Here is a 21090-nt window from a genome sequence, read left to right on the forward strand (position 1 = left end):
AAAGAGGGTTACCTCAGATTACAACAGGATCTGGACAAGATGGGCCAATGGGCTGAGAAGTGGCAGATGGATAAATGCGAGGTGCTACATTTTGGGAAAGCAAATCTTAGCAGGATTTATAGACTTAATGGTAAGGTTCCAGGGAGTGTTGCTGAACAAAGAGACCTTGGAGTGCAGGTTCATAGCTCCTTGAAAGTGGAGTCGCAGGTAGATAGGATAGTGAAGGTAGTGTTTGGTATGCTTTCCTTTATTGGTCACAGTATTGAATACAGGAGTTGGGAGGTCATGTTGCGGATGTACAGGACATTGGTTAGGCCACTGTTGGAATATTGCATACAATTCTGGTCTCCTTCCCATCGGAAAGATGTTGTGAAACTTGAAAGGGTTCAGAAAAGATTTACAAGGATGTTGCCAGGGTTGGAGGATCTGAGCTACAGGGAGAGGCTGAACAGGCTGGGGCTGTTTTCCCTGGAGCGTCGGAGGCTGAGGGGTGACCTTATAGAGGTTTACAAAATTATGAGGGGCATGGATAGGATAAATAGACAAAGTCTTTTCCCTGGGGTCGGGGAGTCGAGAACGAGAGGGCATAGGTTTAGGTTGAGAGGGGAAAGATATAAAAGAGACCTAAGGGGCAACTTTTTCACACAAAGGGTGGTACGTGTATGGAATGAGCTGCCAGAGGATGTGGTGGAGGCTGATACAATTGCAACATTTAAGAGGCATTTGGATGGGTACATGAATAGGAAGGATTTGGAGGGATAAGGGCTGAGTGCTGGCAGGTGGGACTAGATTGGGTTGGGATACCTGGTCGGCATGGACCGGTTGGACGGAAGGGTCTGTTTCCATTCTGTACATCCTTATGACTCTATCTGCCTCAAATGATGTATCCTTACATTTGAATGAAAACATCATTTTCCCCAACATTGAGATTTCTGTTTTATGTAATTGTACCATATTAGATTATATTCCCTACAGTGTAGAAACAGGCCCTTTGGTCCACACTGACCCTCAAAAGAATAACCCACTGAACCCATTTCCCTCTGACTAATGGACCTAACACTATGGACAACTTAGCATGGCCAATTCACCTGACCTGCACATCTTTGGACTGTGGGAGGAAACCAGAGCACCCAGACGAAACCCACGCAGGCACAGGGAGAATGTGCAAACTCCACACAGACTGTCACCCAAGACTGGAATTGAGCCTAGGAACCTGGCGCTGTGAGGCAGCAGTGCTAACCACTGGGCCACAGGCTCAGCAGTTTAAATGAATATTATGCTTTGCCTGTTGTATCCTATGTGAATGCTTCCTCTGATTAGATTAGATTTTCTACAGTGTGGAAAAAAGGTGCTTCGGCCCAGCAAGTCCACACCGACCCTCCAAAGAGTAAGCCATCCATATCCATTCCCCTCCATTTACCCGTGACTAATGGACCTAAACTATGGGCAATTTAGCATGGCCAATTTGCCTGACCTGCACATTTTTGGATTGTGGGAGGAAACTGGAGCACCATGCAGACACGGTGAGAAAATTACATACAGAAAATGTAACTCTTCTAAATCATGTCTGTATAACGGAATTAATTTTTTATTTGAACCTTGAATTTCTAATCTCGATTCTCACATGATTAGAATTGCATATTTCATTAGAGGAGGTTTCTCGTTATTCAATTAAAAGTAAAAGCAATATTTATTATACACCAAATAGATAATAATTATTTTTATTATGTTACCTTCTGACTTAAAATTTGATCTAGAAGTAAAAAACACGCTGGTCGATTTGTCTGTGGTTCTATTTTGCCACCTCGCAGTTTTGGATCCCAACCGAGCATCAACTGTAGCCATGTCTCCAGTGGTTTCACCATGAGGCTACAAGACAAGGTGTAAACATTAGAAACCAAAAGTTAAACTTGCTGCACTCAAGCACAAAAACATACAGTTATCACATATCAGCAACATTTTCAACACTTCTTTTTTGCAAATACCAATTATAAGATGTAATTACTTCAGTGTAATTCAATGGAATTATCCGATTAAATGATGACCTTGTTAGACGACCAAACATGCCATAAAATACAAAGTCATGTTTAGGATATCTGGTCACTGACGTACTGTCTGCTCCAAAGGATCTTTTAAAAATGTGACATATAATAGCATTACTACACCCATAACATCAGTTACTGATCCATTTCTTTGGTATTTTATCTCACACCAGATTCTTTGTGCAAATTTAAGTTGATAAGCAAGGAAATTTGTTGTTTTACAAAGTGCCCAACCGTTAACAATTTTAGAGGGTGAGTTGGGGCTGTCATGCCACAGTCCATCATCTTTCATTTTGATGACTTGTAGTTCAGTTGCTTAAACAAAAGACAGCATCTATACTCCCATTCCTCAAACTCCAATTGAAATTGAAGGCATCTTATTCAAATTTGACTGCACATCATTGCTAATACCAGTCTATCCTGGGACAGAAGCAAATGCGTGAACTGTCCAGTGCTGTAACACCTATTTCAACTAATTCAGAAAGCTATTAAACCAATATTTTTGAATATATTTTAAGGAGACACAGTAAAATGAAAAACATTTATAAAAAAAACAAAGCAAGCAGAACTTAGCATTCGTGAGCTTCATGTCATCTGTTAAGCACTGTCTCTACTTTTACTCCCCTGCCCCATGTTTCAAGTTATGAAACAGTGTAAAATAAAAAGCGTTAAAAACTATCAATTCTTTTGGCTAAGCTGACCACAAGTTTGAAGATCAATTTTAAAATGAGGGGCAAACAATCAGGTAACACGTGTCTTTTCCTGGAATCTAAAGTTCAAACCTGACGTAAATTTTACTACTTTCCCAGTATAAAAGGATAACAATAAGTTTATGCACAATCGAAAATCATTTACTGTCAGTTAAGCTGTCCAAGGATATCATAACCACATTCATGTGTGTTTGACTGGGTTACATCAATGTGAGCATTATTCTCTAACTCATGGTAGAATAAGATTAAGTAAAGGCTCATACTTTTAATCCAAAATATTTCAGGATAAAAATGTAAAAATGAGAACAGATAACTTAATATGATTCATGTTCTGAGTTCAGTCTGCTCATCACTCGCCCAAGTGTATTCAGAAAGGTAAATAGTAGCTGCTATACAAGCAAAGCAGTGCCAAGCAAATGGTTCGGCGTTTTGCTTACTGTACATAATATTGCAAAATGCAAGACAGATAGAATTCATGGCAACCAATTTGACAGAGATCAGCAAATGCGTATTTTAAAAACCAAAACAACAATTTTATTTTGTGCTGACTTTGAGTTTGCTGCAGCATTTCTCGACCATCCTGACTGACACAAACAATATCTCTAAGAAGCACAGAATTGAAAAGAATTCCATTCATTACGTTCATGTTGTTCCTGCTGAAAGTCCATATCAATTTGAATTGGACAATTTGAGGTTTGAATTCATCCAAACTAATTGTAGAGTCATTATCCAGTTGGACAGAGAAAAAATGATAACTTGACCAAAGTGGAATGTGTTGTGGTTACAGGAAGAACTCTCTCTCAGTAGGGTTGCCACATTCCAAAGAAGAGAAGCAAGAGAAAAACTAAAGATTTAAAAATAAACTAGTATTTGGCAACCACTTTTTGATCAATTGACTCTTTGAAATTCCTACGGTCAATTTCCATTCCACACAAAGTAAATTACCACAGCGTGCTTTACACTTCTCCACGCTCTGACACAATCAGTAGAACATGACTGTTCAAAATCCACATTCAGTCATCTCTACAGCTTGATGTCATGTGTGAATTTCACGACCTTATGCTGAGACAAATAGACCATTCACCTATCTCCAAAATGAAGTTGCCCAATACAGATGACTTAACATCTCTGAAAGTCAACCTCAGAGCATTATGGTTTTGTTTATTCTTTTTGAAAAGTTACCAAGCCACACGTGTACTTCACTCTGATGCCTGCTCAACCTCTTTTCTAAGACTCTTGAGGTTCCTTTTACATCAAAATCTTCACTGGAGGTCAAGGTGTTCCATGTATCAATTTCTAAGATTAACTTTCAAGAAGTCGCCAAACTAGGGATCTTTTTAAGAAAACAGTTCATTATTCAGATCAACACATCATTCTAAATCAGCTAGCTCACGATAAGCTGCGTTTCATAAAATGACTGCAGTAAATACAAGCTAAAAGGTGACATCACCTCCAAAAGGACAATAGGGTTGCTGTCTCACCTTCCATTACAAATGTCAAGACAGATCTTCAGTAAAGTTTCATGTCAAAAAATCTCAGTTTTTTTGATTCTTTCATGGAACATTGAGGTTGCTGGCAAGACCAACATTTGTTGTCTATCCCAGAGTGGCTTGCTGAAATCATCTCGCAGGACAGTTAAGAGTCAATAAGATTAATGCAGATATGCAACAGTAGGTCGGATGGGAGAAGAATGACACAAATCCTTTCTTTCAGGAAGGTAAAGTGAACCAGATGGATTTTTGGAGAACTGTAGATGATAATTTCATGGTCACCATTAATGAGCGTAACTCTCAATTCCAGATTCATGAAGTGAATTGAAATTCGAAAAGCTGTCATAATGGGATTTGAATGCATATTCTCAATCACATTAGCCTGGATCTCCACATTACTAGTCCAGCAACAATACCACAAACCCACCATCTTCCCTTTGTTTTCTATTTAATCAAAATGTAATAAATCCAAAAAAAGGTATTCTCACTTGCTCAGACCATTGGGCTGTGGTAAGTTTTGGGAGTACTTTACTTCACCATTCATCTCTTCAACAGCCATAATATCATTTGGGCCTTTGATTTTAACTTTGCCGTGCCTAGAAAAAAAAAGCGTAGTTTTACTCTTATTTTCTCCCTTAAAAACAACTTGAGAGCGTCATATGAAAACCAACAACAGATCTAGAATTTAGAACATGACATGACTATTTCATCATTAAAGAGCTTCAGCAGCACTCTTGTGGCACATTATACGCAATTTCTATTGACTTAATGTAGCCTTAAATAGATTATGAATACTGTACATTTCTCATTTTCAAAAATGAAATGTGAATTTTATGCAGAGCACTCATCTTTTAAATTTGGTTTATTTGTTCAGGAGCTGTGAGCAGTACTGGCAAAAGCAGAATTCATTGCTGATTTTGAACTACCCTCAAGAAGGTGGTGGTTAGCTGTGTTGTCGAACCACCACAGGGTTGATGTGCTGTGACACTGACAGCACAGTTAAGTCGGGAGCTCCAGAATTTTGACCTTGTAGCAAATAAAGAACAGTGATACATTTCCAAGTCAGATTTGGCTAACAAGGAACAGTAAACCCAAACCAAGAAAGACTCTTGACACCACCATCCCTGCAAACTACTGCATTACATTGTACCTCATCTTCATCTTCAATGTCCTAAACTTTATCACCCACCCAAATTAACACTTGAACATCTCTTAATAGCATTCCACACCTACTACAGAACTGAAATGACTGATGATCATAACATGACCCCCTTGGGTCTGGAATCTTGCAGCTCTTTGGACTTGAAGTCATCTAAAACTACATCCAAAGCCACACAAGTATTATTTACCCAGCAGCATTTCTGTTGCCAGATATGGAGCCAAAAAAGGTCTAAGTTGCAATCTTACAATTCTAATTTTTTGCGTTCTTAAGTCTCTCCTCTTACAGCCTTACTCATCCTCATGTCTTAAACTCTTCCAGCATTCCAGCTCTCTCCAGTGTTAAACTTACTTAAAAAAATCAAGTTGTACTTATTATTTAGATGCAATAACAGAATGTAAAGATAGTTTGCTCACCATTGGAAAGGTTGCATATTGTGTAAAAACGGTCGAAATCCTGAGATGCACTCAAACACTAATGTTCCAAAGCTCCAGTAGTCTACAGTGACTGTGTAAGGTTGTGATTCAAATAGTTCTGGCGCCTAGAATGAGATAAATTATTTTTGAAGTACCAAGTCCATTAGGATCATTTCATTTAAAAACTAAAGAACGCAAAAGTGATTTACTTTTTTTCCACAATGATAAGCTTCATTAGCTGTAAACACAAAACATTATTCAAAATTTAAAACCAAATAAATACAAAACAACACTACAGAAGAATTAACTTAAGTAGAGTATTAGCATGGCTACAGGTTGGTTGACTAACAGGAAGCAAAGAGGAGGCATAAATGAGTGTTATTCTGGTTTGCAATCAGTAACTAGTGGTGTGCCTCAGGGATCAGTTGGGACCGCAATTATTTAAAATTTAGATTCATGATTTGGAGTTGGGGACCACATGTAGTGTGTCAAAGTTTGCAGATGACACTAAGATGAGTGGCAGAATGAACTGTGCAGAGGACTGTGAAACTGTGCAGGGGAACAGACACTTTAAGTGAGTGGGCAAAGGTCTGGAAGAGGGAACACAATGTTAATAATTGTGAATTCATCCATTTTGGTAGGAATAATAGTTAAAAAAGGACTAATATTTAAATGGTAAAAGGTTGCAACATGCTACTGTGCAGAGGGACCTGGGAATCCTTGCGCATGAATTACAGAACGTTGGTCTGCAGGTCAAACAGGTAATTAGGAAGGCAAATGAAATTTTGTCCTTCATTGCTAAAGGGATTGAGTTTAACATGTTATGAATATGTTGGTGTACTGTACCTTTAAGAGAGTTAAAAGCTAGCAGAACTACCTGACATCACCAAGTGTTCTGAATAACATACAATGTAACATGTGGTCCAGCTACTGGGGTAGCTAGTTGCCTGGAGACAAAAACAGATTCAAATTAGGCCAGTTTAAATTATACCCCCAAAAAAATACCAAACTCCAATCCAGTTTGAATTTAGTATTGTGACAATCTTAAAAACCAATGACATAATCCGATGCCTCAGGGGTGTAAGACTGGGGAAAATTGAACAGTTGAGAGGAGAACTGCCACATCACCAGCATGTAAAGACTGTCTGAAAAATAGCTCTATTAGAAGTTACCTTTATCTATCAGTGACCTGTGAAACAGAAATCCCGAAGAAGAAGAAAAGACAACCAAGGAAGAGAAGAGAAGATTTGACATCTGACTGGTTTTGAAAACTTCAATTTTTGGTAAATCTTCATCAGGGAGGGGCGCTTTATTGGACTGGCATTATTGAAGGGAAGGTAAAAGATAGGTTTGAGAAATTAGTTGTCAATAGTCGTTAGTTAATTATCCTCTGTTACATTTTAAGAAATAAACTTGTTAATTTTTACTTCGAATAGTTCTTGGCCTCTCGAATTTTCATTGTTTACTGCATGGGATAAATTTTTCCTGTGTTACTGGTTTAAATTAAGTAGGAGGGTTTACTCTGTATACCAAAAAGTAGGGAGGTTATCTTGCAGCTTAAAAGGGTGCTGGCAAAGCCACACTCAGAGTACTGTGTGCAGTTTTGGTCTTGCTCCTTGAGGAAGAATGTACTGGCACGAGAGGAGTGCAGAGGTGGTTCACGAGATTGCCATGTAAAATGTTTTTCCCCACCTTCATCTATTGCTCAAAGCTTTAAATTAGTATCCCCTGGTCCTTGAATGCACAACTAACGAGTACTGATGGCAGTAAAAAGCGCACTTCTAACATACAAAGTTGAAAACTTACCAGGTATTGCAGTGTCCCGACAAAAGAGGTGCAAAGGCTTCCTTGGTCCAGGTCCTTTGCATAGCCCAAGTCAATTATTTTGTGTATTAACTGTAAAGAACATAAGATTTATTCACTCCATTTGCCATTAAAGAATTCAGATGTCCTTTCAGCAAATGGTGAACAGTTCTGTAAATCAACCATCACATTAACATTTTTCATGAACTTCCTCCTAATTAGTAATAGTGTAGAACCACAGGAGATGGGTATTTTATGTCAGTATTTGCTGTGGAGAAAAACATGGCAGATGGAGAACTTGAAGTCGTAAACAGTAATATTATGCAAAGGGTCCATATTACAGAGGAGGTAGTGCTGCACATACAGATGGTTAAATCCTAGGGACCTGATCAGGTGTATCCTACAACTTTGCGGGGAGCAACCTAAATGATTGCTAGGCTGCTTGCTGATATATTTGTATCATCAATAGCCACAATGAGGTGCTGGAAAACTGCAGAGGGGCTAATGTGATGCCATTATTTCACAACGGTGGTAAGGAAAAGCCAGGGGACAACAAACCTGTCAGCCTGACATCTGTGGTGGGGAAGTTGTTGGAAGGGATTCTGAGGGACAGGATATACACATATTTGGAAAGAAAAGGACTGATTAGAGATCATCATGGTCTTGTGCATGAGAAATACAGTCTCACTAATTTGGATTAAGTTTTTTGAAGAAATGACAAAAAGGATTGATGCAGATGAGTGGTCCTTGTCTATATGGACTTCAGCAAGGTGTTCAATGAGGCGCCACATAGTGGAATGGTTAGCAAAGTTAGATCACATGGAATCCAGGGAGACCTAGCTATTTGGAAACAAAAGTGGCTTGCAAATATGAGATAGAGGGTGGTAGTGGAGGGATGCTTTTCGAACTGGAAGCCTGTGACCAGCGGTGTGATGCAAGGATCAGTGCTTGGTCCACTGCTTTTTGGCATTCATATACATGATTTGGATGTGCAAAGAGGAGGAATAGTTAGTAAGTTTGCAGATGATACCAAAATTGGTGGTATACTACACAGTGAAGAAGGTTATCTGAGCGTACAACGGGACATTAATTAGATGGGCTGAAGAATCGCAGAGTGAGTTTGATTTAGGTAAATGTTAGGTATTGCATTTTTTTAAGGCAAACCAGGGCAGGCCTTAAGTAGCTTACGGGAGAGTCGAGGGGAGTGTTATCGAATAGAGGAGATCTGGAAGTGCAGATACATAGCTCCTTGAAAGTGCAGTCTCAGGTAGACAAGGCAGTGAAGAAAGCATTTGGTATGCTTGCCTTTACTGCTCAGTGCATTGAGTTATGGGAGTTGTGATGTCATGCTACGGAAGTACAAGACATGGGTTCAGCAACTTTTGGAATACTGTGTCCAATTCTAGTCTCCCTGCTATAGGAAGGATGTTGTCAAACCTGAAAGGGTTTAGAAAGGATATACAAGGATTTTGCCAGGGTTAGAGGTTCTGAGCTACAGCGAGGCTGGTACTATTCTTCCTGGAGCATGGGAGACTGAGGGGTGACCGTATAGAGGTTTATAAAATTATCAAGGGCATGAATTGGCTGAATTGCCATGGTCTTTTTCCCAAAATAGTGAAGTCCAAAACTAGAGGGCATGGGTTTAAGGTGAGAAGGAAAAAATTTAAAAGGGACCAAGGGGTGATCTTTTCATGCAGAGGGTGATGAGTGTCTGGAATGAGCTGTTAGAGGAAGTAGAGCAGGCTGTCAATTACATTTGAAAGGCATTTGCATGGATGCAATAGGAAGGGTTTTAAAGGGAAATGGGCCAAAGCAGTTTATGAACGGGGGGCGGGTGTGTTACAAGGATAGCATGGGAGGTTTAGTCTGGTAGGGATGCTCTTTGGAGGGTTGATGTGGATTTGGTGGGCTGAGTGGCCTGCTTCAACGCTGTAGAGATTCTATAATTTTAAATAGGACTAAGTTAATGTAAGATAACTGGTCAGCATGGACAAGTTGGATGAAAGGCTGTATTTCTATGCTGTAATTGTTTGACTCTCATAGTATAAATCATGAAAATGACTGAATTATTAACCAATTTCACAATCCCACTGCAATACATCTGCTATAGTATAATACATAAGGTTAAGGGCTCCCTGTTATGTCTACAAACACATAGACTGATTTAGGAGTTGTTGGCACTATTGCAAAGTAATTTCTTGCTTCCACTGTGATTTATTTCAAAGTCAACAAGTGTCTTAATAGCACCCTGGTCAGTTTGATGACACAAGTAAATGTGATGTGCTTGCAATATCTCCAGTCTTTGGGTTGTTCCTTCTGTATATAGCCTTGAAATGGTTGCACTTTCAATCCTGTAATACACTTTGTACTATGAACTTGTTCCACTTGGTGATGGTGCCGATCCAAAAATAACATGTTGCCCAAAAAAAAAACGTTTTCGTTGTCTGTCATGGTTTTAATCTTTCAGACCAGTTATTTTATCCAATTGCTTTAACTTTGATTTGCTTTGCTGTGGTATTCATATACATAAATATAACTAATTAGCTTAAATTTCGCCAAGAAAGCAGGCAGTGAGAAATTTTCTGACTATTTTGAAACTGAGCAACTCTGGCCAATTTATGTCTACTAATTTGTGAGGATATTAGATAGGTTTAACTGAATCTGTTTATGCAGTATTCAGTCAAACAGAATGCTGTGAATTCATGTAAACAAAAATAATTGAGCATTTCTTAATAATTCTTTATAATAAACAGAAACTAGGCCCCATGCAGCTGACGCAGGTCATTTGTGTTCAAAATGAAATCATCATTACATAAAATTCTATGTAGCAGCAACTTTTCCATCATCAACAGTAAATGAATGCCATGGAGTAGACTTCATTGAAACAACATGTGCATTAACTCAATCCATGCTAAGGGTTGGTGCTTCATCAACAAGTGAACTAAGAGAAGTGGAAAATAAATTTCACATGCATTCCTGCAACTCAGAAAACTGACTGCAACTAATTCAGGAGATTCTATGACTAATTGTCTAGCAGGTGCAAGGCCTGTGTCACTCTGTTAGATAATGGAAGGGGCACTGGTAGAGGATGTTACAGTTAACTGTGATAATGGCTGCAGCAGAAGCGATGGCATTCCATGTAACTTTGACAAGGGACAGAAGCTTATGAGAGTGGTGATAACATAGAGAGACGTGGTCATAAATTTGCAAGTTGTGTCAAGACTTGACAGGAAGGAAAGGCTGAAGATAGGGCATTGGTTTTTTTTTGGAATTAGAGGTGTCAACAATTTTCAAGAACAGCACCGATTAGGACAGATCGGCAAGACAGCTGTCAGTATTTGAGCATGGAAATCACATAAAATTAGTTGAAAGGGAACAAAACCAGAACGGCTGGAACACAGGGGCTTGAGAACCTGAGTAGGCTATTTGGCCCTTCCAACCTTTTTCATCATTCAAAAGACATGACTGATCTGACTGTGGCCTCATCTCCACTGGGTCTGTTCCTCATACATAACCCTCAATTCCCTGTCATGGGGAAGGGCATTGAACTTGATCATTCAGGAAGTTATAAATAGGAATTTGGAAAAACTTTAGTAACTGGGAAGAGTCAGCATGGTTTTGCGAAAAGGACATGTTTAACAAATTTATTGTAACTCTTTGAAGGAGTCACATGCACTGTGAACAAAGGGGGCCTGTTGAGGTGCGAAATTAAGACACAGTATCTAAAATTTGCAGATGATGGACTGGTCGGAAAGCATGTTGTGAAGATGAGATAATAAGAATGCAGAGTTGTTTATGCCTGAAACTCTCCTGCTCTTTGGATACTGCCTGACCTGCTGTGCCTTTCCATAGCCACTTTTTGAATCTGATCTTTAGCATCTGCAGTTCTTGCTTTCTCATAATAGGGATGCAGACCAACATACTTCGTGAAGTTCGGAGCACAAATATTTTGTGAGGCAGTATTATATGGGAAAAATGTTTTCAACAAGTGAAATTGTTCACTATCAGGAACAATAAAACAAATGGAGTCTTAGTTCAATGGAGATCAGTTGTAGACTTCTGAGGAAGTGAGATCCAAGTGCTCTTTTGCAGGAGCCACAAGTTAGTAAGCAGGTTCAGAATGTGATTGTGGCAGCTAATAGAATGCTATCCTTTATTATGAGAGGAAGTGAACACAAAAGGAATCAATTTAAAGCAAACTTGGATGAATGCTGGAGATGTGAAATGAAAAAGTGCTGGAAAATCTCAGCAGGTCTGTGGAGAGACAATAAATGAGTTGAAACTTATGGCTTTTTTGGCAAAGTGGGAGTTGTGTCGAGCTCTGTGGAGTGATTCTCTGCCTTGGGGCTTCTAATCAGACTTGCTGCATTAATTGCCAATGAGCCCTTATGGCAAAATTATGTCTCATTTTCTGCCCTCTAACCATGCCCTGTTCCCACAGGGCAACTAGGTGCACAGTTAAGATCTTCCCTCAGACCAGCATTTCTTGTGGTCACACTATCTTCCAAAGCATACTGTACATCTGCAAGAGCTCTGCCTGCTTGACGTTGGGGTGCTCGGTTGTGGAAGGAGCGAGAAGCTGATAGTACCATGCTCAGAGTGAGGAGAACTGGGTAGCAGTGCAGGAAGATCAATAATCATCTCCACTTCCTGCCACCTCACACTTACCTATGCCACTGCATCGACCTCCCAACAAAGTCGCTGCTTTGAAAGTAGATGGTTGCATGCAGCACCTTCCCTCACTTGCTCCCATTGCTTCTCACACTTGCATAATGCTAAACCCATGTGCCCAGCACACTGTCTCCTCATTCTCTTGGTAGACCTCGACATGTTTATCCCATATCCACCACTGCTAAAGGTTGGGCTATCCACTGCGTCTGACTGATTCTGCATCTTCGTCATTTCAGGGGAAGCCATCCCATAACAGGACGAAATGACATAGGGCAGGTGATGTAGCACTAGATATCCACATCCTCAAGCCCTCCAAAAAAACATCAGTTGCCCTAGCAGCAGAAGACATGGGCCACTCCTGCTGGCGTGACTAAGTAACACACGTCGTTCCCCTACAATAATCACATTAACCATTAACACCATTAATAGTTAGTGGCTGCAAAGCCTTCTGCCTCTTATGCCTTGTAGAAGCACTCACCACCCAAGGGCCTGGCCCTTTCCAACAGATAAGGCATTCTTGAACCTCCACCAATGACAATGTGAAAGGGGGCACAATGAGTTGTATCCACCAACAGCTCCACAGATGACTCAGGTCACTTTCAGTTGGAGGAATGTCAGAGACGAGGCATCTACTAATCTGCTGGCAGATGATCCTGTGATCCAAGGGTTGAGGGACCACATCCAAATGCACAGGGAGAAGGAGCAGGTAGGCATATAGGAGGCACCATACCTCATAGCACAGAATCTGGAGTGATACATCCAGTACAGCGACGCACCACCCGTTATCGTCCAGATTCACAGTGCTGCCAGTCCAGCAAAAATGGACAGGTTGACAACTGTCATAGCGAGACAGGCTGGTCATCTGCAGTAGCCATGCAAAGTCGACAACATTGGCATTCCATTGTGTCAAGCACTGATCCTCAGGGCTGGAGAGGGACAAGGAGCCTAAGACTAATCTGAGTATGGTCCTCCTTATAAAGACGCACGTCAGTGCCACAAAGCACCCAGCTGGAGGAGGGGCCATACACAAGTCCTTTTACAGTCTCCACACAGGAGACTGCCAAGGTGGCTGAAGTGTTCTGCTCCACCTTGTCGAACCTCCTCTGATCATGGGGGTTCCAGCCAAAAGAGAGTCAACTTGCCTCTGGAAAGACAACACTTAATCTGTCAGGTCTGTCCACACACAAATACCCCCTGGGTTTGTCCAATAAAACCTCCAGGGCCAACGAGCTCCATTGTGTATGGGACTCCCTCCACCTTATCCGCAAAGCAGGGAACCTCTGTGTGTTGCAACAGAATACAGAGGAGGGGATAACTAAATTACATTTATGGTCAACACCTGGGAAACTCAAGGAGATAGTTTTTGCAGCGTATGCTGTGATACATAGATTTTGTTCAGCATACAATGGACAGTTGTTTTTTCAATATCATGTTGAAAATTTGGTTTTCAGAAATGTTAGTTCAGTGGTTATTATATTTCAGAAACAGTTTCACTGTTCATGCTGTTGCTATCTTGTATCTGTTTTACCTGCCAAAACTTGATGTGCTCTGCAGTATTATTGCTTGGCAATGTTCCCTCAAAGTTCCACACACGTGATCAGCGTGCTGATGTTGACGTTCCAAGTTTGCTGCTGTGCAAGGTAGACAACTCCCTCAAGACTTACAAATATGTTTGGCACTAATATTGAGGTCATGTGGTATAGGTGCTGGACTGACATGTCACACTGACGTAAAGGAAGGTGCACACATCCTTGACTGAGGACTGTGCACACAAAGCACTGCAGGTCAAGGCAAGTGATTCTTGCTGAAGGCATGATGATAGGCACGAGGTGAATGCACACTAAACTAGCATTGGAGTAGCCCTGATAGGTGCTCTGGTCCAAGCCATACACTAAGTTTCTTCTCATGTGGTACATGGACCAACTGCTGGTTGCTCGATGCAGTGAGGAGAGTGTGCTCTTGCACAGTGCATGGCCAGTACATTGGAGAGTGCTGGGTTGGTGGCAATGACTAACCAAAGTGGAGTGCCAATGTACAACAGTATGTGCAGATAATGCTGCTGAATCACAGCCTACTTTGCAGTTTGTCTGTGGGCATGACGGAGGTCTTTTGGAGAAAGTGGCAACTTGAATACACCAAGAACATGCAAAGTCAAGTTTTCCTAACAGCTAGTTTGAAAGCTGAGCTTGACAATCTGTGAGGAGTTCAGCTGTGAACGTGTAATTAAAAAATCAATTAATAACATTTTGCTGATTAACAATAATTCTGCCAGGTCAATTAAGAAAAAAACAAGGTGTGGAGAGGTGACCTTGACAGCAAGATTGGCCGTGCTGAACACCTTGCCCAATTCTACCACACATTTTGCCATAGTCCATGCCACTCAGAGCTTGGTAAGATTCCATTCATTGTTTCCAATCCAAAACAGAAGTCATATTTGCCTTGAAACCTTAACTCTGTTTCTCTCTCCATACATGTTGACAAACAGGCTAAGCTTCTGTAGCATTTTACTTTCACTATGTAAGTAAGGACCTGATGTTTTAGTAATGTAGGGCATGTGAGACCACACTGAATTATTTGTTTTAAGTTTTTATCTCTTTTTTTATGGAAAGGTGCAAATGATTGGGAGGCAGTTTAAAGCAGGGTTACGAGATTGATATCTGGAGTAAATGGGTTGTCTTGGGGGGAAAAATTGGTCAGGTTGAATTTGTTTCCACTGAAGTTCAGAAGAACAAGAGGTCCAAAATGGTCTTGACAAAATGGATGTCGAAAGGAGGTTTCCTCTTGTTGCTCAGTCTAGAACTAGGAAATATTATTTAAAAAATTTAGGAAAGAGAGACTAAGGGAACACTTGTTTTTCCCTCCCTAAGATGCTGTCTGACTTTGTCTTCCTCAGAAGATGGTGGAAGCAGATCACGGATTTTTTTTTTTTGTTTGGGCAAAGGTACAGTGACTTACAGAAATCTAAAGCTTTCAGGGTAGATGGAAATGTGGAATTCAGAACAAACCATCTCAGATCTTATTGAATGGTTGAACAGATTTGAAGGACTGATAGTCAATAACTAATTCCTGAATTTTAAAAAGCTACTACATGATAGATCTCAAACTGTGACATTGTAAATGTTTTCAGAATGTTCTTACCTTGCCATTGGTTTCTTGCAATACAATGTTCTCAGGTTTGAGATCTCTGTGGATAATTCGGTTATCATGTAAATACTGGATTCCAGAACCTGAATTATAGCAGACGTAAAACAGTTAACAAAAGCAGAGTCGTTCCAAATATGAAATGAAAGCTTGCATTTTGATAGCATCAATAATTAGTCATTAGAAGTGAAAATTGGAATTTAAGGAAACCGCTTTGAGGGGCGGAATAAAAGCATTAAATAAAATTTGGTGTAAAGGAGAACAATGCTTGTCAGAAGTCAGTTAAATGATGTCTGAAAATAGGGGCTTAAAATACTGCAAAATAAGGAGAAAATAAACTGAGAAAAGACATTTAACATTAAGGGGAAAGGAGAAACTGCATCAGAAGTTGTGAAAGAATGAAAAAAAACCAAGAAGGTTTACAAGAGGAAATAAAAGACAAGGATTATGTATAAAACAAGTACAAAAGTAATACAAAAAAAACCTCAAAGATCAGAATTAACTTCTTAATTTATATGACCATTAAAAAGTAATCTTTTTGCCAGGCCAAACCACTGTTTTCACGTTTACATTCAGTTCTATATACACACTGATAATCGTAGTGCCATTATATTTGAAATTTAACTATAATGTATTAATGCCAATTACCATGGTTCCTCAGCCTTAACAAGCTCCCCAGCACGGAGTTTAATTCTAAAAAAAATTAAGACACCCTGACACTTATGCCCACTTAGAATATCATCATTAAAATTTAATGCTGCAAGAGACATGAACGTTAAAACGGACAAAGGTCCTCAGCATATCAGTAAACAAGACACAAATAGCACTAACATGGATCAACCAATTATCAACTAAGCCATAGAAGTATCGTCAATCAGAGGTCAGACTTCAGCTCTGATGAAGAGTCATCTCGAATCGTAAAGTTAGCTTGCTATCTCTCCACAGATGCTGCCTGACCTGTTGTGATCTCCAAGATTTGTTGTTTTCAGAACAGATTCTAGCATCTGCAGTAATTGGCTCCTATCATCTGTCTGATTTGGTTTTTGGGAGATCAGTCAAGAGATTTTGAGATGAGCCCAAACCGAATATACTTTTAACTCTTTATTTTCTTCAAGAAAACCTAAGAGTCTGGTCTTCATGCATTACTTAATTAAAGAAATGAATGAAAAGATAGAATTCCTTAACAGAACGCAAGTACAAGGTGAATATCTTTACATCACAGTACAACAACATGCTGCAACATCACCAAGACTGATGCATGATACTGCTGAAAAAAAGACACATATTGATAACCAGAATCCTTTTTCCCCTTCATCATAAATAACCTTGTATGTTGAAATTTGGCCTTCTTGCATTTGTCCTGATGAATGCAAAGTTCAGAAGCTGCAACATTATCTCTTTTCAGCAACATTTTAAGCTCTATACTGCCAAGCAAATATTTATGTGTAGGTACAATTTTTTAAATATTTAAATTTTCAAATATCTTTCATTGTGTAAAAAATGTTTATTAATATTACAAGGAATTTTAACAGAACACACCACTTTATTAACGATAAATTAATATTCAATTTATTTGCAAGACGTGGATGAGAAAGTATGCCAGGAAGTGTGACAAAAATTGGATGATGCACTTTACAGTCAAGAATGTTAACAATAGCAAACATATTAAAATGTACATACCAACATCTTGTAAAATGCTAAGTACTTGACTCTCTTTAAGTCCACAGCAATTCTCAGGCTTATTTAACACCTTGAAAGAAAACACAATCAGCACACTAATAGGTAAAAAGCATTAAAAAGAAACTAGATCTGTTGCACATTTATCCTGCAATAATACAATATAAAACCAACTGAGAAAATGAGCCAATAAAAATATTAAAAATGACCTAAACATTCAGATAAAACGAAAATACCAACTTGTAGATGCAGAGAATAAAATAACCTAAATGCAAAATAAAAGCTTTTGTTAGAATCCTCAAACAAAAATGCTATAAAGCAGAACAGTATGAATTTTTTAAAAATCATTGTTTCCAACTAAATAAATGCTTGGGAAAATGGTTCCCTGGTGCATTCTCCTTGACGAGAGTCCACATCAACCCATCAACATCTTTTTAACATGCAGTATAAATTGATGTTCTGTTACAAATTTGGTATTCTTGCAATTCTCTTATGAGTGTAAAAAAGGTTTGACAGCATGTCTCTTTTTGCAGCAAGACACAAGATAATCACCAAGATCATTTTTGTTTTGACATATGTGGCAATCCCATCTAGCAACGTTCTATTAGTGCTCAATATAACTATGTAGCATTAGCAGTAAATAGACGAGCTCTCAAATTCAACATGGCACTCACTCACATGTCAGAATAAACATTTACCTTACGTAAGTCACCTCCGGTACAGTATTCCATCACAAGAAGAGGGACATCATTAAATGCAATATCCTGCATTTCTTCTGGAACTTCACATGCCGTTACAACATTCGAGTTGTTTAACCTTGTTTTGAAAAGGAGAGAAAGGAAGACACGTGGATGATCCATTGTTCTCTCAAATAGCTGTGCTGGCATGTGAAAAGCACTACATATTGAAAAATTCAAAATGGCTTGAATCAGAAAAGATATGACAAAATTAGCATTCAATTCCAATATTTAGAATATTCTGTAATCACAATAAACAAAACAGTTGCTATCCATTCAAAACATGGGATTCTCTTGTTCTCCCTTACTGCGCCATCTTATTTTCCTTGAATGATTCCAGGATTTTCACATCTCATCATCTACTTAGTTCATCGCTGCAAATATGCTGGTGTTTTTGATTTTTTTTTTAAAGGTTTCCTCAACATCAGTACTGGATTTACCTCAGCTTTATGTTTATGCAGCAGTCATAAAATCCGCTGAAAGTTACAGTTAGACTTTAGCGGAATCCAATTGTTAACTATTTTATACAATTCTATAAGTTCATGTCTCAAGTTATCTCCTGACAATTCTACAAAGTTCATGAATCTCCTGGATTTCTCCAATCCTATGATGCAGCCATCTTGGAGTTTCTAAGTTTCTCTGCTGTGTTCGTGACCATAATTGGACAGAATTACTTAACGTAGAATGCCCCTCCCAATTTGAAGATATTTTGCACGTTGAATCAAAAATCCTACATGAAATTTTCTCAAAAAACCTTCACTAAAGCTTGATCTGCTGTACATTTTTCTACCATATACAAACACTACAAATCAGAAATATTCTTCACTGTGATCAAAAATATCTCAATCTTTTTGAAAGATTTGAACACATTACTGATTAACCTCTTAAACTTGCACTCACTTTTTCATGATTTGAATTTCATGGCACCACCTTTCTTTGTTTCTTGTGCTCAACTCCAAACGACAGGCTTTAACTGCAATTCTTTCTCCAGTGTTCTAGAACAGAAGTTCAGATTTCAAGGTTTAGTTTGAAGTTTACATAATTATGTAAAGTCATAACAACTAAAATTTTGTAACAGAATAAAATATTTGTATTATGTAGCCTTTTGAAATTCATTCACTTATTTCTGACAAAAGCTAATTGACCCAAACATCAATTCTTCTTCTTTTCACAAAAGCCTGCCAGACCCAAAGTATTTCTCGCATCTGAAATTTCTTTATTTCAATTAGTATTTGGTTTATTCTTGACCTGAACCCTTGCAAACTGCACTTTACCAAATTACCTTTTAGTAATATTCTTGGCAGTAAGAGGACATAAGGCATTCAAATAGAATGGAACACTTATTACTCAAAAAGAAGCTTTACAAGTCAAAATGTAGATAAGAAAGAATTCACTTGTTCAAAAGGGAGAATTCAAGATTTAATCCAAATCTGTGTCAGTTCCCAATAGATCAAATTTAGCATCTATAAAACAGCCAGAATGTTTTATGGCAATCACTTAATTAAAAAAAGGTAGTTGAAAAGGAATTTGAATCTCAAAGCATATAGCAACACCAAACATTTATAAATATGGCTTTAACAGTGTAAAACATTCCAAAATACTTCTCTGGAACAGAAAAATTTACCAAACTGGCTGCCACATTAAGTGATATTATAACAGAGAAACACGTTTGGTTCAAGAGGTTAAAGGAAGGGGGAGAAAATGCTGAGTGATTTCATGAGGGAATTCCAAACTTTAGGGCCAAGGCAGCTGAAGCCATGCTGCCAGCTGTGGAGGACTTAAAAAATAAAATGCACTGCACGAAATTAAAGACAACAATGCACACCTATACTGCACCTCTTGTCGAGGCAAGTGAATAAGACAGTTGACAGAAATAGAAGTAAACAAAACTGATGAGAAACCAAAGGAGGCAGGAGGAGGGATTAAAATCTTGGTGAAAGAATTAAGCTTTGAGAAGGATTTTTTAAAAATTAAGCAAAGAGGCTAAGTAAGGGAATTCTGGAGTTCAGTGTCTCCAAAGCTGAAGGCATGACTGCCAATAGCAGGGCCAAAGTCTTGCAGAGAAAAGGCTTGAGTTGAGGAAACATAGTGATGGAAGAAAAATGTTCAAGAGCTACAGAAAGTGAGAGAGATGGGAGGGGCTAAAGATAAAAGGATTTGAACAGAAAGAAAGATAATAAATTGAAGGTCCAAAGTCATAAGTCAGCAAACACATGGGTGATGAGTGAAGGGAACCTGGTGCAGACTTTGATATGGACAAAAGTTTTATCAGCCAAAATTTCAAGTGAGTGCAGGTTGAGAGGGAGGCCATGAAAGCCTCGTAGGTAAAAACAATGATTGCAGATGCTGGAAACCAGATTCTGGATCAATGGTGCTGGAAGAGCACAGCAGTTCAGGCAGCATCCGAGGAGCTTCAGCAAAATCGACGTTTCAGGCAAAAGCCCTTCATCAGGAATAAAGGCAGAGAGCCTGAAGCGTGGAGAGATAAGCTAGAGGAGGGTGGGGGTGGGGAGAAAGTAGCATAGAGTACAATAGGTCAATGGGGGAGGAGATGAAGGTGATAGGTCAGGGAGAAGAGGGTGGAGTGGATAGGTGGAAAAGGAGCTGGGCAGGTGGGACAAGTCCGGACAAGACAAGGGGACAGTGTTGAGCTGGAGGTTTGAAACTAGGATGAGGTGGGGGAAGGGGAAATGAGGAAGCTGTTGAACTCCACATTGATGCCCTGGGGTTAAAGTGTTCCGAGGCGGAAGATGAGGCGTTCTTCCTCCATGCGTCTGGTGGTGAGGGAGTGGCGGTGGAGGAGGCCCAGCACCTCCATATCCTCAGCAGAGTGGGAGGGGGAGTTGAAATGTTGGGCCACGGGGCGGTTTGGTTGATTGGTGCGGGTGTCTCGGAGATGTTCCCTAAAGCGCTCCGCTAGGAGGCGCCCAGTCTCCCTGATGTAGAGGAGACCGCAACGGAAGCAACGGATACAATAAATGATATTAGTGGATGTGCAGATAAAATTTTGATGGATATGGAAGGCTCCTTTCGGGCCTTGGATAGAGGTGAGGGAGGAGGTGTGGGCACAGGTTTTACAATTCCTGCGGTGGCAGGGGAAAGTGCCACGATGGGAGGGTGGGTCGTAGGGGGGCGTGGACCTGACCAGGTAATCACGGAGGGAACGGTCTTTGCGGAAGGCGGAAAGGGGTGGGGAGGGAAATATATCCCTGGTGGTGGGGTCTTTTTGGAGGTGGCGGAAATG

At 39.6% G+C, this 21090-nt stretch overlaps 1 protein-coding gene across 5 annotated transcripts in view; it reads right to left on the minus strand.

Annotated features, from left to right (window-relative positions):
• Nucleotides 1–21090, minus strand: part of chuk (component of inhibitor of nuclear factor kappa B kinase complex) — a 172974-nt gene that overhangs the window by 47833 nt on the left and 104051 nt on the right. For all 5 annotated transcript variants that reach the window (XM_087982463.1, XM_087982462.1, XM_087982465.1 and 2 more), the window contains 8 exons: nt 18747–18841; nt 17808–17925; nt 17113–17182; nt 15430–15518; nt 7624–7713; nt 5818–5942; nt 4731–4838; nt 1734–1869 (listed from right to left, as the gene is read on the minus strand). In XM_087982463.1, the coding sequence (XP_087838589.1) occupies nt 1734–1869; nt 4731–4838; nt 5818–5942; nt 7624–7713; nt 15430–15518; nt 17113–17182; nt 17808–17925; nt 18747–18841 (831 nt within the window). The remainder of the gene's footprint in view (nt 1–1733; nt 1870–4730; nt 4839–5817; nt 5943–7623; nt 7714–15429; nt 15519–17112; nt 17183–17807; nt 17926–18746; nt 18842–21090) is intronic.

The sequence above is a fragment of the Chiloscyllium plagiosum genome, unplaced genomic scaffold (genome assembly GCF_037043375.1).
Source record: "Chiloscyllium plagiosum isolate Xiang-an unplaced genomic scaffold, Cpla_swu_hap1 HiC_scaffold_43, whole genome shotgun sequence".
NCBI lineage: Eukaryota > Metazoa > Chordata > Chondrichthyes > Orectolobiformes > Hemiscylliidae > Chiloscyllium > Chiloscyllium plagiosum.